Genomic DNA, 25,808 nt, shown 5'->3' with positions numbered 1-25,808 from the left:
CAATTCCATTTCGCTGTTCAGCGGGGGGGGGGGGGGGGGGGGGGGGGGCTCCCGCTGGCCTATTAAGCTGCGAGCGGAGCACGTGGGATGTCACCTTGCGCGAGCGGGGAGCCCGGAAAGAGGCTGGGAGCCAAGTTGTGCCGCACGATTTGCATCATGTCGTCGCGCTCGCTCGTCTGCGGACACCAGATCTCCGTGAATCGGTTCCGCAGCGCCGGCGAGAGCTGTGCACACAAACACACACACTTTCGATGAGCACGGTTCGCTAAGTACAGTGCGAAAGAAGTTCAACATGTGTACGGCCAGCGGCGTATCACGGCGTCACGGATCTCGAACCGCAAAATCGGCGGCTCGGCTTCCGGGTGGACGAGTCTAAAAACCGGTCAGCTACTTCAACAAGGGAATCTACCGCCGGTTTTCACGCATTCACAGTTTACTGAAGAGTAAAAATAAAGTTACCCGGTTGACGCGTTAACTTAAAGATGGAATCATTTTACGAAATAATCTCAAGATAAATAATCAGCTGCGGACAAAACAAAAAGACGATTGTTTATAGGCTTTCACCCATAATAATTTATTCAAAGCCACAGTGTCTCCCCTGCTCAAACAATAATTTGGGCAGCATCCAACTCTGCTGGAGGAGTTGACCCACAGCTGGGTCTATATTACCACAGGGCAACCCATTTGTGACCTCCACAAAGAGACACTCATTTCATCAACTACAGAACGATGATTAGCCGAGTCGATCCCTCACTGGAGTAATCACCGCAAATGTGGACTCAAACAACAGTTGACAATAGAACATACTTTTATATATATATTCTTAAGATGCAAGAACTGTGTGTTGTTTTGACGTTGGATCAGTCATTGCTCGTGGTCTATTTTGGTCGCAGAACCGCGTCGTCGAACGTCGAGTCGAAAAAAACCTTTCCGGACCGCGCCGAAGGAGGCACACCTCCTTCTTGCCGAAGTCTCCGCCGGGATTCATGGTGGCGAGGATGCAGAACGTCTCGCCGGCCATGACGAGTTCCACCTCCTCGCCGTCTTCGCCGCTCCCCTTCTCGGCCAGCAGGAGGCTCTTCTCCACCTCTAGCACGCTGGGGGAGAGCCACGGATGGGACGAGAGGTCGGGCCGTGTGCGGAGAGAGGGTCGCGCTAGCCTCGCTCATCTAAGCCATCATGTCACCTCGGCCGCTCTCTCAACCGTTCACTCATTCAGTCATTCTATCCCATTCTGTCAGCTACTCACCCACTAACTCGGCTAAGCATGATCTCAACAAGCCACTAAACCACTCTCACTAACTCACATAGCCACTCTCTCACTTGCTCTCCACTTACTCCCTTGTTTACTAAACCACTTTCACCCACTCTCTCAGCTACTCATTTACCAGGTGACCCACTCACTCTCACACAATCTAACTCGCGCATGCATTATTCCACTCAGCTAATCATTCGCGCTCTGACCAACTCAGTCAAGACACTCACTCACCAAACCACTCATCCACTCATTCATCAATTCACTTTTACTCTCAGATAACCCGCTCACTCTTTCTCACTCACCCAACGTGGCAAATGCTCCACGAAATCCAAACCCTTGCTGCTGTCCAACTCCAACATCTAGCCAACTTTAGAATCCTGGACAGATTGGACACGAACCCCTCCCACCGCACACCCCCCGCCGGTTTAACATCCCAGCAGCCACCCCGACCGGAGAGACAGCACCAACGCCGCTCACCTGTTGAGGCGCTCCAAAACCGAGTCATCCGCCAGCGAGATCTCATCCATGAGGAACGCGCCGTCATTCCGCATGGCCAGCACCAGCGGTCCGTCGTGCCACTCGAACAGCCTCTGACTGTCGCCCTCCTGTACACAACAAAGACCGTTGGGGCGAGCGCTGTTAGCGAGCACCTATGAAGGCCGGCACGGCACACGAGGGGGGTGGTGGGTGGCCAGCACCACGACCCGCCTGCCTTCGTCTCCTGAGTGGCGATGTTTACACACCGCACGCACCGGGTACTCATTTGAGGCCGAGTCGACCGAGGGGAGGCCCAGGGCCGATTCAGATAACCGTCACTGGGTGTTGGCCGTAAGCGGGGATTGAACTCGGGTCGCCGGGTTCGTAGCGCAGCGCGCTATCCGCCCTCCTGTACGGTCACGACATCACACTCAGCGTCACATCCAGTTCTATTCTTGCGCATGGCAGTCTGTTAAGGATCTAAATACCATGTTGAGGTCTGCCAGCCACAAGTGGGCTTCAGGAGAGAGTTCGTGCAGTTTACTGTATGTTCCGTAATGTATGGTCCACGATGGACCATATCACATCCAGTGTCACATGCAGTGTCGCAGAGAACAACATACACGTTTCAACACGCAGCTGCACCTCCGATAAGCACATCTGACTATGTACGGTGGGAAAGAAGTTAAACGTAAACATATTCCGTGAGTTCCAATGAAAGAAATCGAAAAATTCAGCTTAAAGCTGGAGGATGTTGCGGCCTTGACCCACCTGGGCCGGCGTCTGGTGCCGCACGGGACGAAGGCCGCCCAGGAAGTCGGACGTTTCCATGTGTAGGTGGCAGTTGACGGTGTGCAGCTTCTGCCCGGCGAGCGCGGCGAAGATCTGACACAGCGTCGTCTTGCCACACCTGGGACGGACACGGCAAGCGACGGCCCAAATTGGGGGTGGAGAAAATGTCGGAGTTAAAAAAAAAACAAGTCCGTAAAGCTATCGCGCACGCGCGAGGATCTATCGCGTTTCAAGGTCGCAATGAAATTATAGAAATGGATTGTTTTCGTTACAAATTTGTGCCGTCTCGTTTGCGTTGTTTATCAATGTTGTCTCATTTGTACAGTTTCACTTTGCTCCATTAGCCTATATAAAACATTACCATCTCATTTGCATACAAGCTCAACAATTAATCGTTGCACGCACGTTTGACCGAAGGTATCGTGGGTGAAAAAACTAAATCGGTTCTAAACGACGAATCGTTACGCGCCTCCATATCCGAGCGTGCACGCTACTGAGCGTCGTAACCACCGAGTGACTGAGTGTGGGTGGTCACGGCGGAGGTGACTCGCGGCCGCCACGGCACGGCACGGCACGGCACGAACCCGGTTTCTCCGACAAGCAGCACCGGCTCCTTGAAGCGCAGGGCCCGGCCCAGGAGCACGGCGAGGCGGCGCATGCCGGACGTCCACACCACGTGCCGGAACTCCTCCGGCAACTCCGGACCGCGCCCGCCGACCGCCGCCCTCGCATCTACCCGAGGGTCAGCGCCAGACAACCGCACACACCGATTGAGTAACAAGAACATTTACTCTTCTTGGTTCTTTCGGTAAAGTCACGTAGAAGGGAAGTAATAAAATAATAAAAATCAAACATAATAAAATAAAATAATTCTCACGACGTTTCGGCTACAACGCAAGCAGCCGTCTTCAGGTGAAGAATGAGACACTGCCAAGCTAGGAGCTTATATATAAGCTGGGTTGGAGGTGGAAGAGCGCCTTAACAAAAAGAATGTGCATATCAAGAGGAATTTAGCATATTCATGGAAAATGCGTAGGAGGTGGGCGGGGGGGTTTCAAAGTCATATTATGCCCATGCATTATGCAGGATCAGCAGCACCAAGGGAGGGTGCAGGGAGTAGCATTAACAAAAGAAAGGAACGTCGTGAGAATTATTTTATTTTATTATGTTTTATTTTTATTATTTTATTACTTCCCTTCTACGTGACTTTACCGAAAGAACCAAGAAGATGAATCCCTGCAGTCACGAAAGCTTTAAATCGAAAAAGAGCATTTACTAGTTTTTTTTATTTTACCAGGTAAGGCCCACTGAGCCATATGGCTCTTTTTCAGAAGCGACTTATTATCACGTGGAAATTTATAGCAGCCAAATACTCTAAATGCATTTTTCTAAATTTTGGTGGGAAAAGCGGGAGGACCCGGAAAAAAATCCACGCGACCATCGGGAAAACGTCAAAACTCCAAATATACAGGCGTCAGGGTTGGGATCGAACCCAGGACTTCCTGTATACCAGAAAAAGTAGTTAACATCTCGCCACCGTGGCACCCAGCGACATCATTACCATAACCTTTGACCTAAACATTACCAATTTAGAATAGATATTTAGGTAAGACCACGTAATGACCCAAATATTTGTTAACCGTCATCATTGCTGGTTTAATCACTGGGCGGCTGCCTGGATTCCAATGCAAGATCTCAGCTCAGCGCTGTGACCCTCTTCATTCACCTGGCCACCTTCTACCGTGATAATAATCTAAGTGAGGTTTAGCAAAATAATTACGTTTAATTGATACGATAAGGAGAAACTCTTTCAAAGAGATTTTAATCGGAATTGTGTTTGGGTATTTTATAATCAGATTTGTATTCTTAATGAGGGTTTTGTTGGTGGTTTGTTTGCATTAACACATCAAGATCTGTTGTTCCTGCTGCACTTAATAAAATATATCTTGAAAAAAATAATCCCCGCTTCTGTTTGCTTGCTGATAAATAGATGTTGTCATAAGACGTCACATGACAGGCACAACGATTCTTTGCTGTGCGTGGCGATTGACTTAATATCTAATCTCCCCGCCTGCAACGATTTACGGGCAGCCTACAGACCGCTTCGCCATTCCCATCTCACCCAGCATCTGCCGCAGGCTCTCAAGGGAAAAGAGCTGCGCCGGGTTGATCTTCCTCTTAAAGTTCTTCTCCAGAACGCTCCGTATGACGCTCGCCTCCTCTTCCTTGCGCACTCGCCCCGCCAGCAGCATGTAGCCTACGGGGGACACCGCACGGACACGGAGCGTCGAGGTGCAGCCGCAGTTTGTGGCGCTAACGGCGGGATGTGGACATCGCAAGGAAAAAATTACGTGTGCAGCACGCTGCGAGATGAAGCCCCGGGGACCCCGAGTTCGATTCCCGCTCTCGGCCAACACCGGTGACGATTATCGGAACTGGTCCTGGACCTTCCCTAGGTCGACTCAGTCTCAAATGAGTACCTGGTGTGGTGTGTAAACAACGCCACTGGGGAGACAAAGGCGGTCGGGCATGGTGCTGGCCAACCCACCCCCTCGTGTGCTGTGCCGGCCTTCATAGGTGTTCGCGAACAGCACTTGCCCCAACCGTCTATTATAGGCTATATGGGGAATGTTTGTCTTTGTCAAAACATTTTTTACAAATCTGCAAGAGAAGAAACGACTATCGACAATCGAGAAGAGGTGTCGACAGCCTGGCCTTGAACAGGGGCAGGGAGTTGTCAGCGTAGATTTCGCTGGAGGATTATGCTTAGCATCGTAGGGTGTTAGCATATCGTTTAAACTTTTTTATTACCATACACAGCCAACCGTGCTAATCAACAAACTAAACACTAAAGAAATTAGTTTTCAATCTAGATGATTTAAAAGTGCGTATCTCCAGTGGCTTCCTAATATCTGAAGGAAGAGCGTTCCAGACGGCCGCAGAAGCAGGTCCGAAAGCTCGCGACGCCGGCAACCGTCTTTGTTCGACGGCCAGCCAAAAGCTGCTGCTGCTGCTGCTGCGAGCACGAGCGGAGTTCGCGTGATGAAGGGTTCTGCTCCTTGACGGGAGCTCAGCGCGGCCGACACAAGCGAGGTCCCACACCGCTGCCAGCACTCGCGACGCAGGCGTGTTGCGGCACGCACCGTCGTTGGCCAGGTGCAGCTGCCAGTCGTAGGTTTTGTCGCCGTGCTCGGCCAGGCGGTAGCGCTCGGCCCAGCGGAAGAGGTCGCGCAGGGTGATGAAGCCGTGCTTGCCGGCAAACACGCTGGAGCCGCGCCGGTGAGCCTGCCACCACCGCCATCACCACAAACCACAATGGTCACAATCACCACCATCTTAATAACCACCACCACAACAACAAGCGCCACCACAATCACACAACCATGGCAACCACCATCACAACCAGAACCACCTCCACAACAAACACCACCACCATCGCAACCATCATCACAACTACCATCACAACAAACACCAACACCATCATCACAACTACCACCATTATAATAACCACAAACACCATCACAACTAGAACCACCTCCACAACAAACAAAACCACCATCGCAACCATCATCACAACTACCACCATCATAATAACCAACAACACCATCACAACCACTGCAACCACCACTGCCACAACACAACCAGAGTACAGTTCAATACAACAATGATTCCCATATGTACGTCACTAGGGTACATACGAGACATTCAAGAGTCAATGTTTAATAAATTGTTATCAAGTAATAACTAAATATTTTCGGAGTTAGTTGTGTGTTGATGCAATGGATTATTAAATTGTATTATACGAAACCTATATAATCTGTCAGGGGTACGCGGACAGTTGATAGGTCTGCACACACCAAGCTAAATATTGGGAACCACCGCAATTCTACAAGGCTGTTCAACAATACAAAGAGCAATAATTGTTGCAAAACATAGCTCACGCGGCAATGAGCTGGTGAATGGGTCAGTGTGTGAGCGAGTGAGCGGGACGGGGGGTGAGCGGTTGGAGCCTCTGCAAGGAGGCTCTCTCAGCCGGTTTCCGTCGGGAGAGGACAAGCCTCAGGCGGACACACCTGCAGGTCGGCCATGACGGCAGCGAGCTTGGCGCAGTAGGAGGGCGGCAGGTGGCAGCGCTGGTGCAGGATGGCCTGCAGCTCGGGGCTCGGCAGCTCGTCAAAGTGCAGCTCCACGAAGCGGTTCCTGAATGCGCGCGACAGAACCTGGCGCAAGGGGCGGCATGGGCCACGGACGTGATGGAGAGCGAGGAAAGCCAGACGGTCACGGAATCTTCCGAATTGTCGTGTGCGCGTGAAGACGCAAACGCACAGACGAACGCGGGAGGCACGCACGCGCACTAAACAACGGCGTGAGGGCGTCCTTACCCGCACGTGAAATCGCGCCGGTTACAGCGGAACATTTTTATTTTCTCCAACTCTAAACCCAACTGCAGCGACGCTCAGCAATGGGGCGACGCTCGAAACCGCGGGCTTGGCAGGCGAGCCGCGGGCCTCACCTTGCGACCGCCGTAGAGGCCCGGCGGGTTCTGCGTGGCGAACAGCGTGAAGCGCGGGTGCGCGCGCACAACCTCCTGCGTCTCGGCCACAAGCAGCTCGCGGTTGTCGTCGAGGAGGCGGTTGAGCGCCTCCAGCACGTCGGTGGGCGCCAGGTTCAGCTCGTCCAGCACGATCCAGTGGCCGCGACGCATCGCCGTGATCAGCAAGCCTGGCGCGCGGGACAGTGGCGGGCAGTGAGAGTGACCGATCACACCCACGGCCACGAGACGCCCAGCAAGATGCGATTTCTTTCGGGTGCTAATCGAAGCAATACAAAAGCCAAGGTCCCGTACGGCAGACCAGTTTCATGGTATTAAGGCAAATATTTTGATGAATAATAAACACATAGTCCTTTCTGAGATGCACACAATGTATTGGTTTGACATTAATGAGGATGAGGAATGGGCAATGAGATCCAAGCGAGGGTCCAATAGGCGCGGCTGAACTGGGGGACAACTTGGTGGAGTGACGTGCGACAAGAAGATCGAGAGCGGGCGAGCGAGCGTACGTGATTTGAGCGAGGAAGCTCAAGCGAGCAAGCGAAGATGCGTACGAGCGAGAGAGCGAGCGATCTAGCCGAGTTGCGAGAGCGGGCGTCGCGTATCGTTTACCCTCCCTGAAGACGAGCCTGCCGTCGCGGTCCGAGACGTAGCTGCCCAGATACTCCTGCAAGTCGGTGTGCTCGTGGTTGTTGATTCGCACGCACGCGTTGCCCGTGGCGCCCGCCAGCCAGCGCACGAGGCTCGTTTTGCCGACCGACGTCTCTCCCTGCAGCAGCACCGGGTGGCGGCTGCCTCCAGAGGGGGTGGAGCGGGGGAGGTGGGGGGGGTCGGAGAGGCGGGGGTAGGGGGGGGGCCCACACTCTCGCTCAATACCAATACAAGCCGCAAAGGGATGTGTACTCGTGCGCACCCTTTCGTAAATAGTGTCTTCCATGTTGTTTTGTTTAGACTTTGCCGTTTTCCTGGACTTATGGAATCCCAGGTCTCCCTTGCAATAAGGGGACCATGTTGCGCTTTTAACTAACTTTGGAGGTCACTTATCTCTCAACGTGCGGAGGTGTAACACAAACATGCCCACAAGACGAATACATTCATATATTTTTTACCACGTCTTCACACCAACGATTCAGTAAAATCGTTTGCACTAATCTCCGTTAGTTTCTACAGCACGCTACTACCCATTCACCAGGCGGGTGGCGTAAACCAGACCCTGGGTGTGCGGACGCGCGAGACGGGCACTCACCCAGCCGCCACGACACGGGCGATGTCCTTGAGGTTCTGCCTCACGGAGGCCGTGAGGATGTACGAGGGATCGAGAGCCACCTCCTTGTCCCCAAGAGGCAGCCAGTAGCCCTCCACCTGCACGAACTTTCCGGGACAAGGGTCCGGGAGGGGCTGTACACAATACAACGGCCAATTTAGGAAGCCTCGTCAAAGAGCAGGGGGTGGCCTGACCCCAGTTTGCAAGCCGCGTGTGGCTCCCGCCTCGATGGAGAAATGCTGTGGAAGTTGGAGCGGGCCAGGGGCACTCGTTCCCAGCCAGGGCAGCGAGACACGAGTGTTTCCCGGGGCACTGCCACCGATTTCTAAGTTGGAAACTCCACAGTTGGAAACTCCACAGCCGACGGGCTGGAATCGTGACGATTCCACGTGACCACCGCCACTACGTGACCACCCGCCCCACACTTTGCCACGCTCCAACCCGTGGCTAAGAAACCGGACGTTGCGGGTGGGGGGGGGGGGGGCGGGAGTCGCACACCTGCTTGAGGAGAGCCTTCACGTTGCGGGCGCCCACGACATGCTTGCACACGAGCTTCTCCACCACCGGGTGCGACGCTCGGTCCAACTGCGTCAAGAAGCTCAGGCAAAAGCCCTGGTGGATGCAGAGCACGGTTATTTATGTTCGTCGAAGTTTGTAAACCAGGGGGGGTGGGGGCCCTTTACGTCACAATACACGGGGAAAAAAATGTGGGGCGATCATCGCCAACTATTCCCACCGGTAGTAAACGCATTTACTCTGAGCAACTTGTGCATTATAGTAGTAAAGCGGTGGCATGGAGTTATGGTGATGTCGAGCGAACGAAAGCAGTGTTTGTAGAAGCGTGTTTGATGAGCAAATGAACACAGGTTTGTAGAGCACACAACATTGGGCAGTCGTGTTGGGCTCCACCTGTGATCTGGTTTGAAATTCCCGAGAATGACAGCGTTGAGTAAATTCCACACTGACACACGCGGTTACAAAGGCCTAGCCGAGTTTGACACCGCACCTCGTAGAGGGAGCGCGCGAGGTTGCCGCATGGGTTCCTGGCGGCGTACTGCAGGGCGCGGCACAGCGTGCGGAGGCTGAAGTGAGGCCGGTGGCCCGTGCTGTCCACCAGGCTCTCCCGTGCCACCTTGCGCACGGCCAGGTAAAAGCTTTCGGACGCACGGGGTGTGGGTGGTGGCGGTGACATTGGTGGAGGAGGGGGGGGGAGAAGTGGGAAGACGGTTAAACGTGTCAAGCAAGATGCAGCGTGTGCGTAACGCACGGTCGGGCGACGGAGACTTGGGGTGACCAGCTAGAGTCTCATTTTGTTGCTCCACGCGGGAGCAGAGTGCCGACGATGGAGACCTCACGTGTGAATGCGTTACCCGCGTGGGTTAAAAAATAATTGTTTCGACACGAAACATTTATGAATGTGAAAAGGCTGATTATCATGTGGGTGGCCACTGGGACTGGAGTTTGGGAAATGCTTAGACCATTACAACCATCATGAAAACAATCATCCTTGCCATCCAACACAACAAAATCTAATTAACAGATGAACAAAGACATAACAAAGTGAGGATGTTCAAATACCACTATTCCAGCTGCCGTGTTGCGAACCATAACAGCTGAAAGACGTCACACGGCACCGCACGCCATACCAAACGCAGCGCCAGGAGGCCTTACCTGATGATGCCTTGGATGGTGGGCCTAGTGACATTCAACCCCTTCAGGTAGTCCGAGATGAGGATGCCCAGGTCTCCCGTGTCCTCGATCTCATCCACATAGAGCTCCGTGAACCTGTCGGGGGTGAGGTGCGCACGGTCATAGAACGGATGACCCCGCCAGCGAGCATTCACGTCCCAAGTTCAATCGTGGGTACAGGAGAGCGGCGGTTTGTTGCTGGTCCGACAAAACGAAGCTTACATGAGCCTCGGTCACGTCATTCGCTTTCAAATGACACCTCATTCACCGACTTTGGTTGGGCGGTGTAGAAGGGAGCTATTCGGACGAGCGTAGAAATACAAACGTAGCTGGAGATTAGCGGATTATCTTGTAGATATGGTGTGCACATTGCCTCCGAGTCCGTACCGGTTCCGTATTCCTGGGGGAAGGTCCCTCTTGCCAACGTCCGTGGCCGGGTTCATGCAGGCGAAGAGCCGGAAGTCCGGGTGACGTGAGATTGGCTCTAATAAACGCACGAACATTAAACGGAATAATTACAATTCGTTCAATCGGAGGGCGAGTGTGGCGGGGGTGGGGGCGAGAGGTAGGGAGGGTAAATCGTTACGTGTGAAATATTTTGTTTAATTACTTCCCAGGAGAGCCACTGGAGTTGCTTCACCAAGCATTTGCAGTTATTGGTGACCAGGCCGAGACCATCGCTCACACCTGAGAACCCGGCTTAATTGCAGGTGGTTGCTCATTGGTGCTGGCCGAGCGCTGTAACAAGGCCATTCCAAGCAATCCGAGACCTAGACTTACGGATGTACCGCCAAACGCGATGGGAATGTGGAATTTCCGCCACTGTCTCGGGGTCCCCGAACGTCGAATACTGCAGCTCCATCGCGGGGAGACACTCGGCCTGTTATTTCTACTTTACGGAAAGTCGGGAAAGTCAAGCAATGCCTCATTCTTTCTCGATGCATTCACGCACACCTGTTGTTATTTTTTATGTCGAGTTCGTTAAACAAATCGGCCTCGACGGTCGGCAAGTGAAGGGATGTCGGGGGGGAGGAGGGGAGGCCGGGGGGGGGGGGACGAGGTCCCACCTGTATCGCCACGGTCCAGCAGCACCAGCGAGCCGCGGCTGCCCTCGAGCAGCCCGCTCAGACACTCCAGCGTCTCCGCCGACGCCAGGTTGATCTCGTCGAGCAGCACCCAGTCACCCGCGCGCACCGCTTGCGCGAGGCTGCCCTGCAGCCGCGCAGACGCACGCCCCGGCAGAGGGGGTTCAGCACCGGCAGCAGCGCTGCGCTTCGCCCCATTGGAACTGCCCTCTGTGATTTGGTAACAACCTGGGGCTTAATTTGAGCCCGGTCTGTCCAGGTCCCTGAACGGGAAATTATTTCCGCAACCGGCACACCACATTGAGTATACCTCGAGCTATGGCTGGGGCTGTGAGTCGTTCAACGTAGACTCCAGTCTACCGGGAAAATTCGGAAAATATTTCGTGGGACATTAAGCTGTGGTTTACAACGCAACTGGGATTTCTAAGAGTTTCTGGGAAGAGCAGTGGGCCCCCCAGTGGCGCAGTGGTGGACGCATTATGCTAAGAACCCATCAACACGAAATCTTTAAGGGGTCAAAATCCTAGCTGTGGAAGAGAGGCTCCAGGGGACGGACTGGGTGGTTGTGCGTGCAAGTCTTGTGAGTGAACGGGGACGGGTCACCTCCACGAAGCTGAAGAGCAGGGTTTTCTCGGCCACTTTCATCTGCCTCTGGATCTGCGCAAGGCGCAGTCCCAGGGCCTCCCACTGGGCTTGGAGTGCGGCACCTGCACACACAAGCAAACCCGTGTCAACTAGCACGCGCGCACCGTCACTTGGACTGCGCCTGTGTACATGGCCAGGTACAGACCGTAAATGATCACAGCATTAACAATGTGTCGGTCACCGCATCGCGCGCTTTCCGATGCGCTTCTGCGGCCGTCAGGAATGCTCCTTCCGAATTTAGGAAACCACTGGAGCGTTGCACTTTTGAATCGAGATTGAAAACTCCCCCGCACCTTCGTTTAGCACGGTTGGCTACGTACAGTGCAAAAGAAGTTCAACATACATGCAACACCTGTCCCTCTGCCCATATGTCAGTCAGTCTGTCCGTGTGCCCGCCGCCTTTGTGCTGCTCACAGCTCTGCACGCAACGTGCCAGTGTCGCGCGGAGCGTTAAAAACGCGGAAAACCGAATGCTTCCTTCCCCACCTTCGCCGTGTTCGCCGTTGCGGCCGCACGCCTTGGCCTGCACGTGCAGCATGAGCCTGACGAGGTCGCTCCAGCGCTTCTGCCGCACGCACGTCTGCAGGTGGCCCAGGAAGGTGGAGTTTTGCCGGCTCGAGAAGCTGCGCGCGAACAGCTCCTCGAACGCTTCGCGAAGCGGCGTCACGAGGCGCCGCGCGTCCACGGGCTTGTAACTGCGCGTGCACACGCGCACGTGTGTTTGTGTGTACGTGCGCAACGGGGAGGAGATCGCAGCACGAGAGAGAAGCGTGGGATAGTGAGCGATCGTACGAAGGTCGGCATCCGCAGGTCAAGACGCCGGGCGCAGCGAATGTAGCACGCCTTGCAAGTACAGTGCGCTCTTAGAGCAGTCCAACAGTTAAGCATCGACGTTTTGTTTGTAAGCAGAAGTTGTGCTCACCCTCCCAGCAGGTCAGCCGTGTCACTCTGCTGGTTCATGTTGATCACTCGGAGGGTGCGACCTGGGACGCAGAACATTGACACGGTCAGCAACCATTCGGCAGCAGCAGCCAAAGAGGGTTCGTGGGTATCTCTCACGTCTGGTTTGTAGCAGCAGAGTCGGTGCTTGGGTGGACTGTGAAGCGGGAACGCGTTTGGCGATTGGGTAGATCGGCCAAGAAAAATCATTTATAAGCAAATATATTTATTTATTTTAAATGTGCATTTCTTGACTCTCCCTCCACATACATCCAATCAGCCGCAACAACCTTCAGGCTTGCTTGTTATTATTTATAGGCAAGGACCCTCTCTGATAACTATGGGTCCTGAATCCCACTAGGTCAACTCAGCCTTAAATTAGCATCAAATCGAGATTGAAATCTAATTTTTTTCAACTGATTTGTTTTTATTTTGTCCCTCCCCCGCACCTCCAATTCGCACGGTTGGTTACATACGGTGTGAAAGAAGTTCAACATACATGGTTGCGGTGTGTGCGATAAACATGTATGTTCTACACATCCCATAACAATCATCATCATCATCACGATCGCTGTGCACACAGGGAAGGACCGCGAGCCCGACACAGCGTGGGGCGAGACAACAACGCAGCGGGGCGTGGGAGAAGGGGGGGGGGGTTTGCTACCGAGGCTGGTGGCCAGGTGCTGCACCGTGGACGTCTTCCCCGTGCCGGTCTCGCCCACCAGCAGGACGGGCTCCTCGCGCGCCACGCACACCGCCACCTGCTCCAGCAGCACCGCGGAGGGCCGCGTAGCTGCAAACGTCGCCGCATCCCTGCACGACGGCGAGAGCGTGCGGAGAAGCCACCCCGGCAGCCCCCCCCACCACGTTCTGGTTAGGCTCGCCAAGTGCTGTTTGATATGTTACTAAGCTCAATGAAAACTGAACCTTTTCTTCTACCAGGTGGGGCCCACTGAGCGACGTAGGTGTTTTTCATAAGCGACCCGTCCACAAATGATAGCTAAACGAAGCGGCTAATCATGCGGGAATTTATAACAGTCAAATGTACTTTAACCACGTGTCGATTCTAAATGTGGAGGGAAAAGCCGGAGGACTCGGAGAAAAATCCACGCGACCCCAGTGGAGAACATGCAAACTCCAAATATAAAAGCATCAGGGTCGGGATCGAACCCACGACCACCTGCAGACAAGGTGAGGCAGTTAACATCTCGCCACCCTAGTGTTGATTTATCGCCCCCACGCCTTGCACACGGTGCGCACCGAGGGTTGGAAGCTGGGTTCGTAACACAGTCACCGGTCCTTCCAGCGTGGGAAAGACCGGTTCGGATATCATTGGCCACCGATATTAACCGCGGTCAGGAATCGAGCTCGGGTAACCGGATTCATAGCGCAGTTCGCTCACCACTCCGCTATTGTTAAAAATAAATCATATAAATGTATAGCCCTTTAATCATTCCACTGCTGGATGAAGGACTCTCCACACAGTGTCAGTCATGGGGGTTGTTAAGACTGTAACTTCGCCACGCTGTTCAGCATGAGCTGAAGGTGGATGGCCCAGTAGTGGTTCAAATACCACTCGCCCACTGATGTCAGCTATGGCCGGAAAATCGAGCCCAGGATATTGGGTTAATAGCGCAGTTCGCTAACCATTGTGCAACCGCTCGCCACAAACACACAAACGCAAACACACTCGAACACACACACACACACACCACCATTCCCCGCTTGGCTTAGCTGGATTCCTGCTGGTGTAAGTGCAGTTTGCGAGCGCCTACTGCCGCGTCTCGGCTTCACCTGCTCAAAGTCACGGCCTCTCTCAGCTGTCGAGGCAGCGTCGCTCGTCCGACTGTAACCGTGGTCTCCGTGACGACAATCTCGGGCTTGTAGTGGCGACAGAAAAACTCCACCTGCAATGGTGGGGAAAACAACGACGCCCACGACGGCAATGTCAGCCTCATCAGCGACAACTGCGCCGGCTTCCGAACACGACTGCTGCGATTCACGTTGGTGTTACTTTACGAATATGCTTCGATTTAAGTACTTTCAATTTATGTACTGGTTTTCAGGAATATAAACCGGGGTATGCCCGTACCATCATTATCCTCATCAACCATGACGATGACGACGTTGATTCACCGCTAGATGAAGGCCTGCACCAATCCATCACTATCTCTCAGTCCCGGGGCGTGAATATCCACCGAGCACCCGCGCACAATATTATTTCTGCGCTCCATCTCCACGGTGAACGTTCTTTCAGGCATGTTCCCAAAAGGCCGCCCAACGCATTGGGTGGCATCCCATATACGCCTGAGAGAACATGCCAGATGCATGTATGCGCGCATGTGAGAATGTGTGTTCGTGCGTGTGTGCGCGCAGGTGTGTGTGTGTGTGTGTGGTGCGCAGAAGGACGTGCCTTCTCGCGGATGATGTTGAGTTGGAAGCCGATGATCTCCGCCAGCATCTGCCGGTTCTCGGGCTGGGATAGCACCGCGCAGAAGCAGTCCAGCGCCTGAGGTGAAGGGAGGGAGGGGGGGAGAACGCGCAATCCGTCAGCGCTGTGGGAGCAAGCTGAACATCCTGGTCCCCCACCATGAGAAAGTCGAATTGCCACAGTCATGTGTGGCAGATTACGGAGAAACCTTTGGCCAGATTCATATCTTGGCACATTTAATGCCTTAGCAATTTACCCCTTTGAGTGGTGGTGGCATCGGCAAGTTATTGCCAAAAAAGCATCGCAAAAAGAAAATTCGACAAAGTGTGAGCCAGGTCATTGTGTTTGTTGAACTTCTTTCTCACCGTACGTAACAAACTATGCTAATCGGAGTTGCGGGGGGAAAGACAACAAACTAGTTTCTGATGACACGCGATGTGGGTGGAGGTGTTTACATGCACGTTTAATATCCCATAATCCTTCACTGTTCTGCCTAGCAGGAGCAGCACTGAGTCAGCCTGCTCTTACCCAATTAAAAAAAATACGCCGCACTTTAGACTCAAGACTCACACTTTATTTCACAGGCCCATTGAGCTCAGCAGCTCTTTTTAAAGGGCGTCCAGCCCAAGGCAGTGGTGGTGGCAGTTACAATACAATACGAAACATCGCTAAACTTTCATGAGTGGCGCCAAAGACTTTGGCGTGATGAGAAAGTGTCTCCCCCTTTACCCTTGCACAATCACGAAGGGCCTGACCGGGGGCTATGAACCGATGCGTCGTCATGTGTGCGAGTGTTTTAGGGATCTTGATTGGTTGCCACACACTGGCTTTAAGAGAGGCCTCGCCCACCTCCTGGAAGATGCAGAGCGCGTTGGCTTCAGCCGTGCCCTTGAAGAGATGGGCAACGCGTTGGCACCACTTGAGGAGGTCCCTGCACGGGAACGCGGCGAGGAACACAGTGAACATCCCAGCTGAACATTCCAGCTGAACATCCCAGGTGAACAACCGAAGAGGCCCTCTAAGGACACAGATCACTCCGAGCAGGCGGCAGGTGCAGCTATCTCCTCCACGTTTCTTGAACGATGTTCTCCGGCGGGCTACATTATGAAATTAGCTCCTGCCGGCAGGCCCACGTGACGTCACGCGTCAAGTTTACAGACATGGCGGCACCGCGACACATTGCTGCTGTTGTTGTTGCTGCGTTAAAGGCCAAGTGGGGTAAAGAATGTTTGAGCAACCACTATTCTTCTTCTTGGTTCTTTCGGTAAAGTCACGTAGAAGGGAAAAGAATAAAAATAAAACATAATAAAATAATTCTCACTGTGAGAGTTATTTATTATGTTTATTTTTATTATTTTATTATTTCCCTTCTACGTGACTTTACCGAAAGAACCGAGAAGATGAATCCCTGCAGTCACGAAAGCTTTAAATCGAAATTTAACCACTATTCTTACAAAAAAAAACCAGTATACCACAGCGGCATTGTAAAACACAGCAATGCACATTGGTGTTTTTCCCAAATTCAACAAGGAAGTTTCTGTGGTGATGGGGCGGACGGACAGTACCACGACCGACCTCAGCGAAATGACTCGCCCCTCCATGTTGAGGCGTCTCGGCTGTGCCGAGGTCATCTGGGGTCCCTCCGCTCCCGCACCGCTGTCCACTTCGTCTCCCGTCAGCTGGCAGTAGATGAGCAGCAGCCGCTCGGCAGCAGGGCTGGGTAGGCTAAAGCGGCTCATCAGCACCTGGGCAGGGCACAGCGCTTGCACGTCAGCAGTGTCCCCATTCGTACAAAAACCAAAAAAAAATCCACATACACGGCCCGTACTCTTTGGTTCTTTCGGTAAAGTCACGTAGATAGATCTACGTAAAATAATAAAAATAAAACATAATAAAATAATTCTCACGACGTTTCGGTCACAACGCAAGCAGCCATCCTCAGGTGAAGACCAGGTCTGTCGGGGAGACCGCGTCTGAATGTCTCCCCAACAGACCTGGTCTTCACCTGAGGACGGCTGCTTGCGTTGTGGCCGAAACGTCGTGAGAATTATTTTATTATGTTTTATTTTTATTATTTTATTATTTACCTTCTACCTTCTGATAAGCTCCCCCCCCTGTCCCCTTTAACTTGTATTTAAGAACTTGCATCTTGGAATCCCTGCCTCACTTGATACAGCAAATCTGGCTGTGATGGTCCCACCTGATGACGGAGACTCGCGTTGCCTCCGAAACGTTATAAATTTTAATTTCATTTTTTTACCTACGTGACTTTACCGAAAAAACTAAGAGTACGAATCAAACTCTGGTTGCGGAATTTTCAGCACAAGCGCGCCAACCTCGCCAACCGCTCCCCCATAACCACACGCGCATAAGGACGACACGCAGACGGGTGAGCGCACCTCCTTGAGCTCCGGGCGCGCCATGCGCTCGACGCGCACGCGCGTGCACGCCTTGTCGAGCAGCGCGTCGTGCGAGCCCATGGCGTGGCGGCGCAGCGCGGCCCCGTGCAGCCGCCGCGTGGCGAACAGCTGGAAGCCGGGCGCAGCGCGGACGCAGTCCCCCCGCCCCGGCACAGACAGCACGCCCGACTCCAGCAGCGGGATGAGAACCGAGATCTGCGGCGGCGGGGACAGGAGCGGCGTGGGTTTAGCGTTCGCGACGGCGCTCCAAAGATGCCCACGACGGGTCACGATAAACGGAGCCCGGCAGCCACGTTCATCGGCCAAAGGACGAGTCGGTGAATACAACTTTTGTTTCGACCGGTGCTCTTGCACCACCGAGTTTAGCCGTGAGTGGGTCGCCGGTTTCATTGTGCAGTGCAATAACCACGACTATTGCTCCAGCCCTTGTACCATATACAAATATTATCCACTAAATACTTATTAACTAGCCAAATCCAAAACATGATTGTATATTTCATTTGCCCAAAAGTGTATTAGTTTCACTCATGGGGCAGCAGGGTCTGGCTTCATAGTAATTGCTGTTAATGCGAATGAGGGCTGGGATGACGAGGCCACCCCCTCCCCCTATCCCCCACCACCCCTCCCCCTATCCCCCACCACCCCCTCCCCCTATCTCCCACCATCCCCTCCCCGCCCGCTCCTCCGGCCCACCGTACCACGTCGAGCGGTGCGTAGTCGATGTCCTCGAGCAGGATCCAGTCGCCGCGCGACACGGCCTGCGTCAGGGCGCCCGCTCGCCACGTGAACTCCCCCGGGACATCCGTGCAGCGGTACATGCCCAGCAGCGTCTACACGCGACACCCGTCATTCGCAAGGGCGACACAGGAACACGAGGCGCGTCGAATGACTCGCCGATTCAAACCGAAAATTCACGCACTTCAGGACCGATGGTTGCACACAAGATTTCATGCATTGTATAGCAAGAATTAATAATAGATAAACTACTACATAATTACTTACCTACCACCAACTAAAGTTGGCTGTGGCCACCTCAACCACTTTGGTCACCACTAGATTTCCCCCCCAATTGTCTACTTTGCCAACACTGCGTGGAGCGCCGGTGAGCGTTGCTGGTGATTGCTGTTCGTGAGTACCGGTGAGTGCCGGTGAACGCCGGTGTGTGTCGCCGGCGAGTGCTGGTGTGTGCGTCGCGAGCTCACTCGGCTGTCGGTTTGATCCCCGAGCTGCACGGTGAGGAGTCCGGGCGGCGCCGTCCGTCCGGTCAGCGCCGCCAGCCGCTCGACGAGCGCCGTCTTGCCGCAGCCCACGGGGCCCTCGATGAGAGCGGCGCGGCGAGAGGCCACCGCCGACGCCAGGGCCCGCAGCAGCGCACACGTCGAGGGGACCGGCACCAGCGGGCACGGGGTCTAAGCAGAGACGGGCGCAAGGGGCTCAGTCACCGCCGGCAGGGGGGGGGGGGGCGCTCCCCCTTCAGGCCTGTAAATGTAACGCTCGCACCGCTGCTGGCGGAAGGGCCTTCACCACCACTTGAAGATGCTCTAGGGAGCTCTTCTAGAAGGGTATGTTGGCCTACTCTTCCACATGGCCCAAACGTTTTGGAAGAGGCTGGAGTACCCGCACTTTACCTCACCAGACGAAATCTCGCCGACTGACTAACAGGTGGACATAGGCAGCGGGGGGGGGGGGGGAGAATTGAATAAACTTGTCCTTTATTTAAACTGCTGCAACGAGAGATTGAACCTGGGACATCTGGGTTGTAAGTCCACTTTGGTAAACCATTACACCGCGGCAGAAATCCTTAACAAATATTGTCATACAAAATCTACTTGAATATTATTATTGTAGGATTCACACGTTAAATGGGCGAACATTAATGACAGTTCACCATGCGACACAGCTTTAACAAACTGCGCGAAATCTAATCATTCGCAGAATCGCGTATCGCGTTCCGACTCAACCGGCCCAGTCACCTGCCCAGCCGTGCCCTCCTCTCCGGGCCCGTTCCGCGGCAGCACGATGCCACACACGGGCACGACGCGCTCCGAGAGGTCGCTGGAGAGGAACTCGCTCCCCGTGCCCGCACGAGGACCCTGGGGAAGCACCCCGCGGCTCCAGAGGGGACAGTCGGACGCCACGAGTGTCAGCGCTCCCTCCGCAACCTCGGCGGCGCTCTCCTCCATCAGCCTGTACGAGCGAGGGGGACGTCAGGCAGCCGGTATAAGAGCAGCCAGTGACAGCAAAAAAAAGCCAAGCTGTTAACCCCTTAAGAGCTGTGAGCGGTGATGACGTCATCTTGCTCTATTTGAGACCGGAAGCAGGTGGATTGCTTCACTATTCTGGCAAATCGCCAGAAACGTCGTCCTCAGATTGTAAATGTTGTGGATTTACTCTCCAACACAACAGTGGCCTGAAGTAGTAATTAACTGGCGAATTGTTTGCGTGACAAACCTTACTGGCTGTGTCGGGTGTGGGAGGGTTACGATACATTTAAGCCAAAAACCTTTATTATCAATATTGGTCGTGACAGCCTACGTGTTAAGCTGTACGCTCCTTACACTTTGCGAAGGGCGATTCCCTGTGGACAAGCGTCAAAGCGGCAGCGTGGTTACCGAAGCATTTGGGCTCGTCACACATTCTAAGTTAAGTCGTCAAAGGTAAGGGTGCAGCTCAGCAACTGCTTGCTCACCGCACTACTGGCGGAAGGGCCTCTGCTAGGGGGAACTCTAAAAGAGCAATTTCAACAGGGTACTTAAGCCTTCTCTTCAATGCTATTCCAGAAGTCTTGGAAGAGATGGGAGGACCCACACTTCACCCCACCGCACATAACCTGTCGATCGACCATCTGTGGCGTATCCATATATAATGTTGGGTGGACAGTGGCGGGGGAGATTCAACAAACTGCCGTGCCGGGACATCGAACCGATTGCGAGTGCAGTGCGCTGACCGTTACACCACAGCAGCATCCCACAAACCAAGGGCTTCGACTGGTGCGGTCGGACTCACGCGATGCGGTGGGAGATGAGCTCATCTTCGCTGAGGACCCGGCTGAGGAACTGCATCCTCTGCCGGTCGCTCATCGCGCAGAGCAGCGCCAGGCAGTTGGCCGTGTACCTGAAAAAATAAATGCACACAGAAAACATCGGAATGCATTGGAATATATGGTAAATTCTCGATCATCTGCGGGCAGATTATCTGGCGTACCTTGTACACCTATTACACATGCGGGGGATGGTTCGAGCCACGTGAGTACAAACATTAATTTAGGAAGCAATAAAAACAGAAGACACATTCTATTACATTCACCCCCATTCTACATAATAATAATGAATCATTTACACTTATAAAGCGCGTTTCACCCAAGGCGCTGCACAGAGATAAATGCAAGTAAATAACCAACACAATTCTAAAACTTAATACAAGCACTCAGGCTCATAATTTAAACATAAATAATACCTCTGTTTTTATATCCTCATTTACATGTGTTTTACATTAGCCATATTTTGGTTTCATTCTGGCTACCACTCCCTCCCATTAACCCAAACAAGAGATGATTTTACATCCCAGTGGTTTATGCTTCCTGCAAAAAGAGGGAAAATCCGAATCATGGCCGTGGTGTGTGAGGCGTGCGTGTTTACAGATGCCTACCATCGAACGCGGCTGTCTGGATCTTGCAAAAGGGGCACGCACACACTCCAGTCCCATTGGTCGGACAGCACCGTGTGACATCCCTTGAGTAGCCTATACGAGGCCTCCATCAAGTCGGCCAGAGGGATGAGTTTAGATCGTTTTCTCTTCCCCTTTTCCTTGGCGGCCGTTGCACCGCCGTGGCTGAGCCGCACAAATGCGGGCGGCGCCGTTTTGAAATATCGCTCCGCAAACCTGAAACACAAAATCAGTATTAGCGAGTAATGGCACCAAGCGAAACTAATACCTCGTGAGAAGTTTCTGAAATTAGCCCGACAGAATGTTCAGCGACTCCTTTATGACAATTCAATTGTTATTAAACACTTGCTTTGACCAAGCTGAATTTACTTAGGCTCGTAATATTATTAAGCACCTAATGATGGGCGAGTAACTTTATATTTTATTCCCTTGTTTCCCACTTTCCCGGGACGTTGCATTTTCCAGAAATTTTTGTTTTATTTCAAACTCCCCCCAAATCTTTGGGTGCATCTTACTTTCCGGAGCATCTTATAAACCCAGAGGTAGTGCTACATAAGACACACGCTGTCACCATGGCTTGGAATAATCAGCTTCGAAGAGCACGTCAAACAAGACACTTACTGCACCGCATCTGGGCTCAGCGGCAAGAGTTTCCCCAGCGCGACGCAGAAACGCTCGTGGAAGCCCATCCATCGATTCGAGGCTTTCGACTCTCGCGTCTCCTGTTCGGATTCCTCCCCGCGCCGCTCCGACTCTTCCCCCAGACGCTCGAGCAGCACGGGCAGCAGCGGGCGCAGGGCGCGCGCCACGTGCAGCGTGGAGTCGGGCTCCAGCAGCAGCGCTGAGAGAGTGTCCAGCAGAGCCCCGCGCTCGGAGGGTGACCAAGCCTGGAGTGCGTGCGTGCGTGCAAGGGTGGCGGCAGCAGGTTTACATTGGCGGGCAGTAGTTCTTGCATTCGTATGAAATAATTCTGGGGTGGTGGGGCGGGGGGGGTGCAATGGTATATCTTTTTTCTGAACAAATTATTTCAAATTTAGCCATGTAATGAACTGGATAAATGTATGTCGTCCGGAGCCTCCACCACCCAACACGGCTAAACTAATTAAATTTGTCACGCGTACGAGCGATTAACATGCCGTTTGTTATTGTTTCAGCTCACCCAGAAAAACAATTCTCACAATAAACTTCAGCAATTGGATACTATTTTATTTATTTAAAAAACAGAATTGACACATTTGTTTGGGTTATGTTGGGTGGTGGAGGGTGTTAACGACACAATTATCCAGATCATTACGTGGCCTAACCCAAATATCTATTTGTGAATCATGAAACTGGATAAAAAAAACGTACGTTAAGTCAAATTATTCGCATTATATTCAAATGTTGTTAAAACACATCTCGGCAATCCATCTGCGGTGGTTATTCTCTTGGACACGTTCCCTCCTTTGGCTGTCATTCCGTCACCGGCCACGTCACTCGGTCATAACTGAACAACACAATCGCAATGTATGGGATTTTCATTTAGGGGTTGGCACAAGTGGCGAGCAAATTATTCATTACAGCAATGAATGGGAGAGACGCGATGATGGGCCGAGAATTAAAGGGGTGAATGCTGTGAGCAACAGAAAACTAAAGCGGCCAATATTACTAAAAATCAATAGCTAACAATGGCGAGGAATGGAAATCAGTATGAAGAACCAGGCACATTAGTTAGCCGACTAAACACTGCACTCACCCATAACCAACGAGCTCGCACTAGAGCTACAACCTAAGGGTATACAACAGCCAGCCAGCTACTGGGCTATATAATAGCACTTCCACAAACCCCAACTACAGTCAACCAGACACAAGTTCCAGTCCTGCTCTTACCAACTACCCATCCGGCCACGACCACTAGCCCTGACAATAACCATCCAGCAACTAGCCCTAAACCATAACCAACCAGTCACTAGCACTATCCCTGTCGATAACCATATAGCCACTAGTCCTAGCCATAACCAACCAGTCACTGACATTAGCCCCGTCGATAACCATCCAGCAACTAGCCCTAAACCATAACTAACCAGTCACTAGCCCTGTCGATAACCATACAGCCACTAGCCTGTACCAACCAGCCACTAGCACTAGCATTGACGATAACCGACCAGCCACTAGCCCTCACACGGACCTCTAAACCATCTTCCAGGATAACGCAAGGGCCCAGGTAACAACATGCTTTCGCTCCGTCTAGCCGCGTGCATCGCAAAGCCTCTCTCGCAGGGGGAAGGCTAAGAGGCCGCGAGATCGAGGGGGGGGAGGGGGGCACGAGAAGCCGAGGGGGGGCAGTGAGGCCACGGGAACTCGGCGCGTCACCTGCTGCTGTGGCCGGTCAGCGAGGTGGCCCAAGCCGGCTTGGCATTGGCCGCTGACGCTCGCCAGGCGAAGCAGCGCGTCCATCGGCACCGCCACGAGGTCCATCTCGTAAGCACGCACACAATCTTTCAATTAATTATAAATGACGGCGCATACAGCACTCGAGTTTTACGGCAGCGGTGTCTGCCGCGCGAGGTACAAAAATGCGTTGCTCGCTGCAGCGTCCACGTGTTGGCAGCTCGCAACACGTGCGCTGGGGTGTGACGTCACATCCTGTTCCGGGCGCGTCACCGAGTAAAACGTCACATCCTGTTGCTGATTTAATTTGTATTTAAATTATTATAAATAATGTTGTTGTTATTGTTGTTGTTAAGCCATCACATTTTTAACACCGCAGCGAAAAAAAATCGCTCGAATTGGAGAAACGAACTGGTGTCAATTACGCTTTCATCTCGTTGCGTGAGTGTGCGTAGGGGGGGAGCGGTGGTGCTGCGGTTAGCGCCACGCCGCGCTACGAACCCGGCCACTCGAGTTCGATTCCCGCTCACGGCCAACTCCGGGGACGATTATCTGAACCTGTCCTGGGCCTCCCCTAGGTAGACTCAGCCTCCAATGAGTACCCGGTGCGGTGTGTAGTAAACATCGCCACTGGGGAGACAAAGGCGGTCGGGCGTACTGCTGGCCACCCACCCCCTCGTGTACCGTGCCGGCCTTCATAGCTGCTCGCTAACAGCACTTGCCCCTACAGTCTGTCAAGGCTACACGGGGGGTCTTTGTCTTTGTAGGGGGGAGCGGTGGTGCAGCGGTTAGCGCCACGCCGCGCTTACGGAAACCCGGCCACCCGAGTTCGATTCCCGCTCACGGCCAACACCGGTGACGATTATCTAGGTCGACTCAGCCTCAAATGAGCACACGTGTAACGCGCGTTGTGTAGTAATAATCGCTGCGAGGGAGACAAAGGCGGCTTTCAGAGCTGCGACTCGCTCACAGTAACTTGCTCACCAACAGAATGTTCTGGGACCTTTGCAAATTTAGTTTTTGCATAATTACGGTTTATTGCGCGACCTTTTAATAAATCTACCGTGCATAAAGCAGGTGGTGTAAGCTGTCACGAGACTTTTCAGCAGGAGGCAATGCACAAAAAAAATGTGAACAAGTAAACCCGTAAAAACAAAGTTTTTCACTATAAATCCTTTATGTGCGTGGCGGCTCGAGTCCTCTCGTCCTCTGGCTTGAGATGGCTGCCACCTATGGGTCAGATGATTGTCTGCCACCATTAAGCAATTGGTAATTAAATATTTAATTTGTTAAATTTTGGATTTTTTTTTCACGAAAATTAATTGTCACACACAACGAGACTGTGTGGAAAATGTCAGCTCGATTGGATCACGGGAAGTGGGTTAAAAAACGAGCGAAAGATTTGCACGGTCGCAAGCAAGCACGCAAGCAAGCACGCGAACTTAATATAAAGGATTTAAAAATAAATTACCATTGTGGATGTTGGCTTTCGCGACCAATATCCATAAGGGGCCGTCCATAAATGACGTCACGCGATTTTGTACGATTTTTGACCCCCCCCCCCCCTCGTCACACGGCGTCACAAAAAGTCAGACCCCCCCCCCCTTCAAATGTGACGTCACAAAGCTCTGCCCCCCCCCCCCAAAACCATATTTCCATTTTGAAAATAAAACATGCTTCAATTCGCTTTCAACTATTGTCATTGTAGTGCGTATTTAATGTGGCGCTGCACTCTGATGTTGTAGGAGTGTTGTTATAACAATTAGTGTTGTTATAACAATTCTATATTTATTTAAAGTTGCGCATTTTGATGTGACGTCACATTTCTCACCCCCTCCCCCCTCGTCACAAATGTCTGACCCCCCCCCCCAGGTGCGTGACGTCATTTATGGACGGCCCCTAATATACGTTTTTTTGGGTTCGATCGCCAATTAGTAAGATCTTGTCACGTACACAGAACTTACCAGTTCGTTACTAGCACAGCACACCGGTTGCGTTGGGAGAGTAAACCCACGACGTTCACAATTCGAATACGACGTTTCGCCTGTAATTACAACCAGCCTCATCAGGCGGCCAGCCAGAGTTGTGGACAAATCCTCCTGTTTGTGTCGTTCTCAGAGAGATAGCTGTGATGTCACCTCTGGCGAAGGCCAGAGAATGGGGACGTTAATGTATATGCCTATTAATTGCAATGGTCATTCATTACCGGTTGAGTTATTC

General features: G+C 52.7%; 1 protein-coding gene across 1 annotated transcript in view; it reads right to left on the bottom strand.

Moving 5' to 3' along the window:
* The window catches only part of MDN1 (midasin AAA ATPase 1), an 84,611-nt gene extending 60,796 nt beyond the window's left edge, over window positions 1-23,815 (bottom strand). Inside the window, 32 exon segments of the mRNA XM_061567775.1 lie at window positions 95-224; window positions 956-1,097; window positions 1,736-1,863; window positions 2,507-2,645; window positions 3,112-3,259; window positions 4,650-4,784; window positions 5,671-5,812; window positions 6,601-6,747; window positions 7,041-7,249; window positions 7,692-7,870; window positions 8,326-8,477; window positions 8,842-8,955; window positions 9,350-9,497; window positions 10,015-10,128; window positions 10,420-10,516; window positions 11,100-11,244; window positions 11,721-11,824; window positions 12,249-12,457; window positions 12,685-12,745; window positions 13,366-13,514; window positions 14,496-14,608; window positions 15,115-15,210; window positions 15,982-16,063; window positions 16,708-16,877; window positions 17,532-17,747; window positions 18,251-18,382; window positions 18,755-18,961; window positions 19,526-19,739; window positions 20,559-20,666; window positions 21,201-21,434; window positions 21,840-22,105; window positions 23,571-23,815. Coding sequence (XP_061423759.1) covers window positions 95-224; window positions 956-1,097; window positions 1,736-1,863; window positions 2,507-2,645; window positions 3,112-3,259; window positions 4,650-4,784; window positions 5,671-5,812; window positions 6,601-6,747; window positions 7,041-7,249; window positions 7,692-7,870; window positions 8,326-8,477; window positions 8,842-8,955; window positions 9,350-9,497; window positions 10,015-10,128; window positions 10,420-10,516; window positions 11,100-11,244; window positions 11,721-11,824; window positions 12,249-12,457; window positions 12,685-12,745; window positions 13,366-13,514; window positions 14,496-14,608; window positions 15,115-15,210; window positions 15,982-16,063; window positions 16,708-16,877; window positions 17,532-17,747; window positions 18,251-18,382; window positions 18,755-18,961; window positions 19,526-19,739; window positions 20,559-20,666; window positions 21,201-21,434; window positions 21,840-22,105; window positions 23,571-23,675 — 4,735 coding nt within the window. The 5' untranslated portion in view covers window positions 23,676-23,815.
* Window positions 23,816-25,808: the final 1,993 nt, after the last annotated feature.

This window comes from Lethenteron reissneri, chromosome 5 (assembly GCF_015708825.2).
Source record: "Lethenteron reissneri isolate LAM-NWPU_2019-01 chromosome 5, ASM1570882v1, whole genome shotgun sequence".
NCBI lineage: Eukaryota > Metazoa > Chordata > Hyperoartia > Petromyzontiformes > Petromyzontidae > Lethenteron > Lethenteron reissneri.
This window is presented reverse-complemented; position numbering and strand designations above follow the sequence as displayed.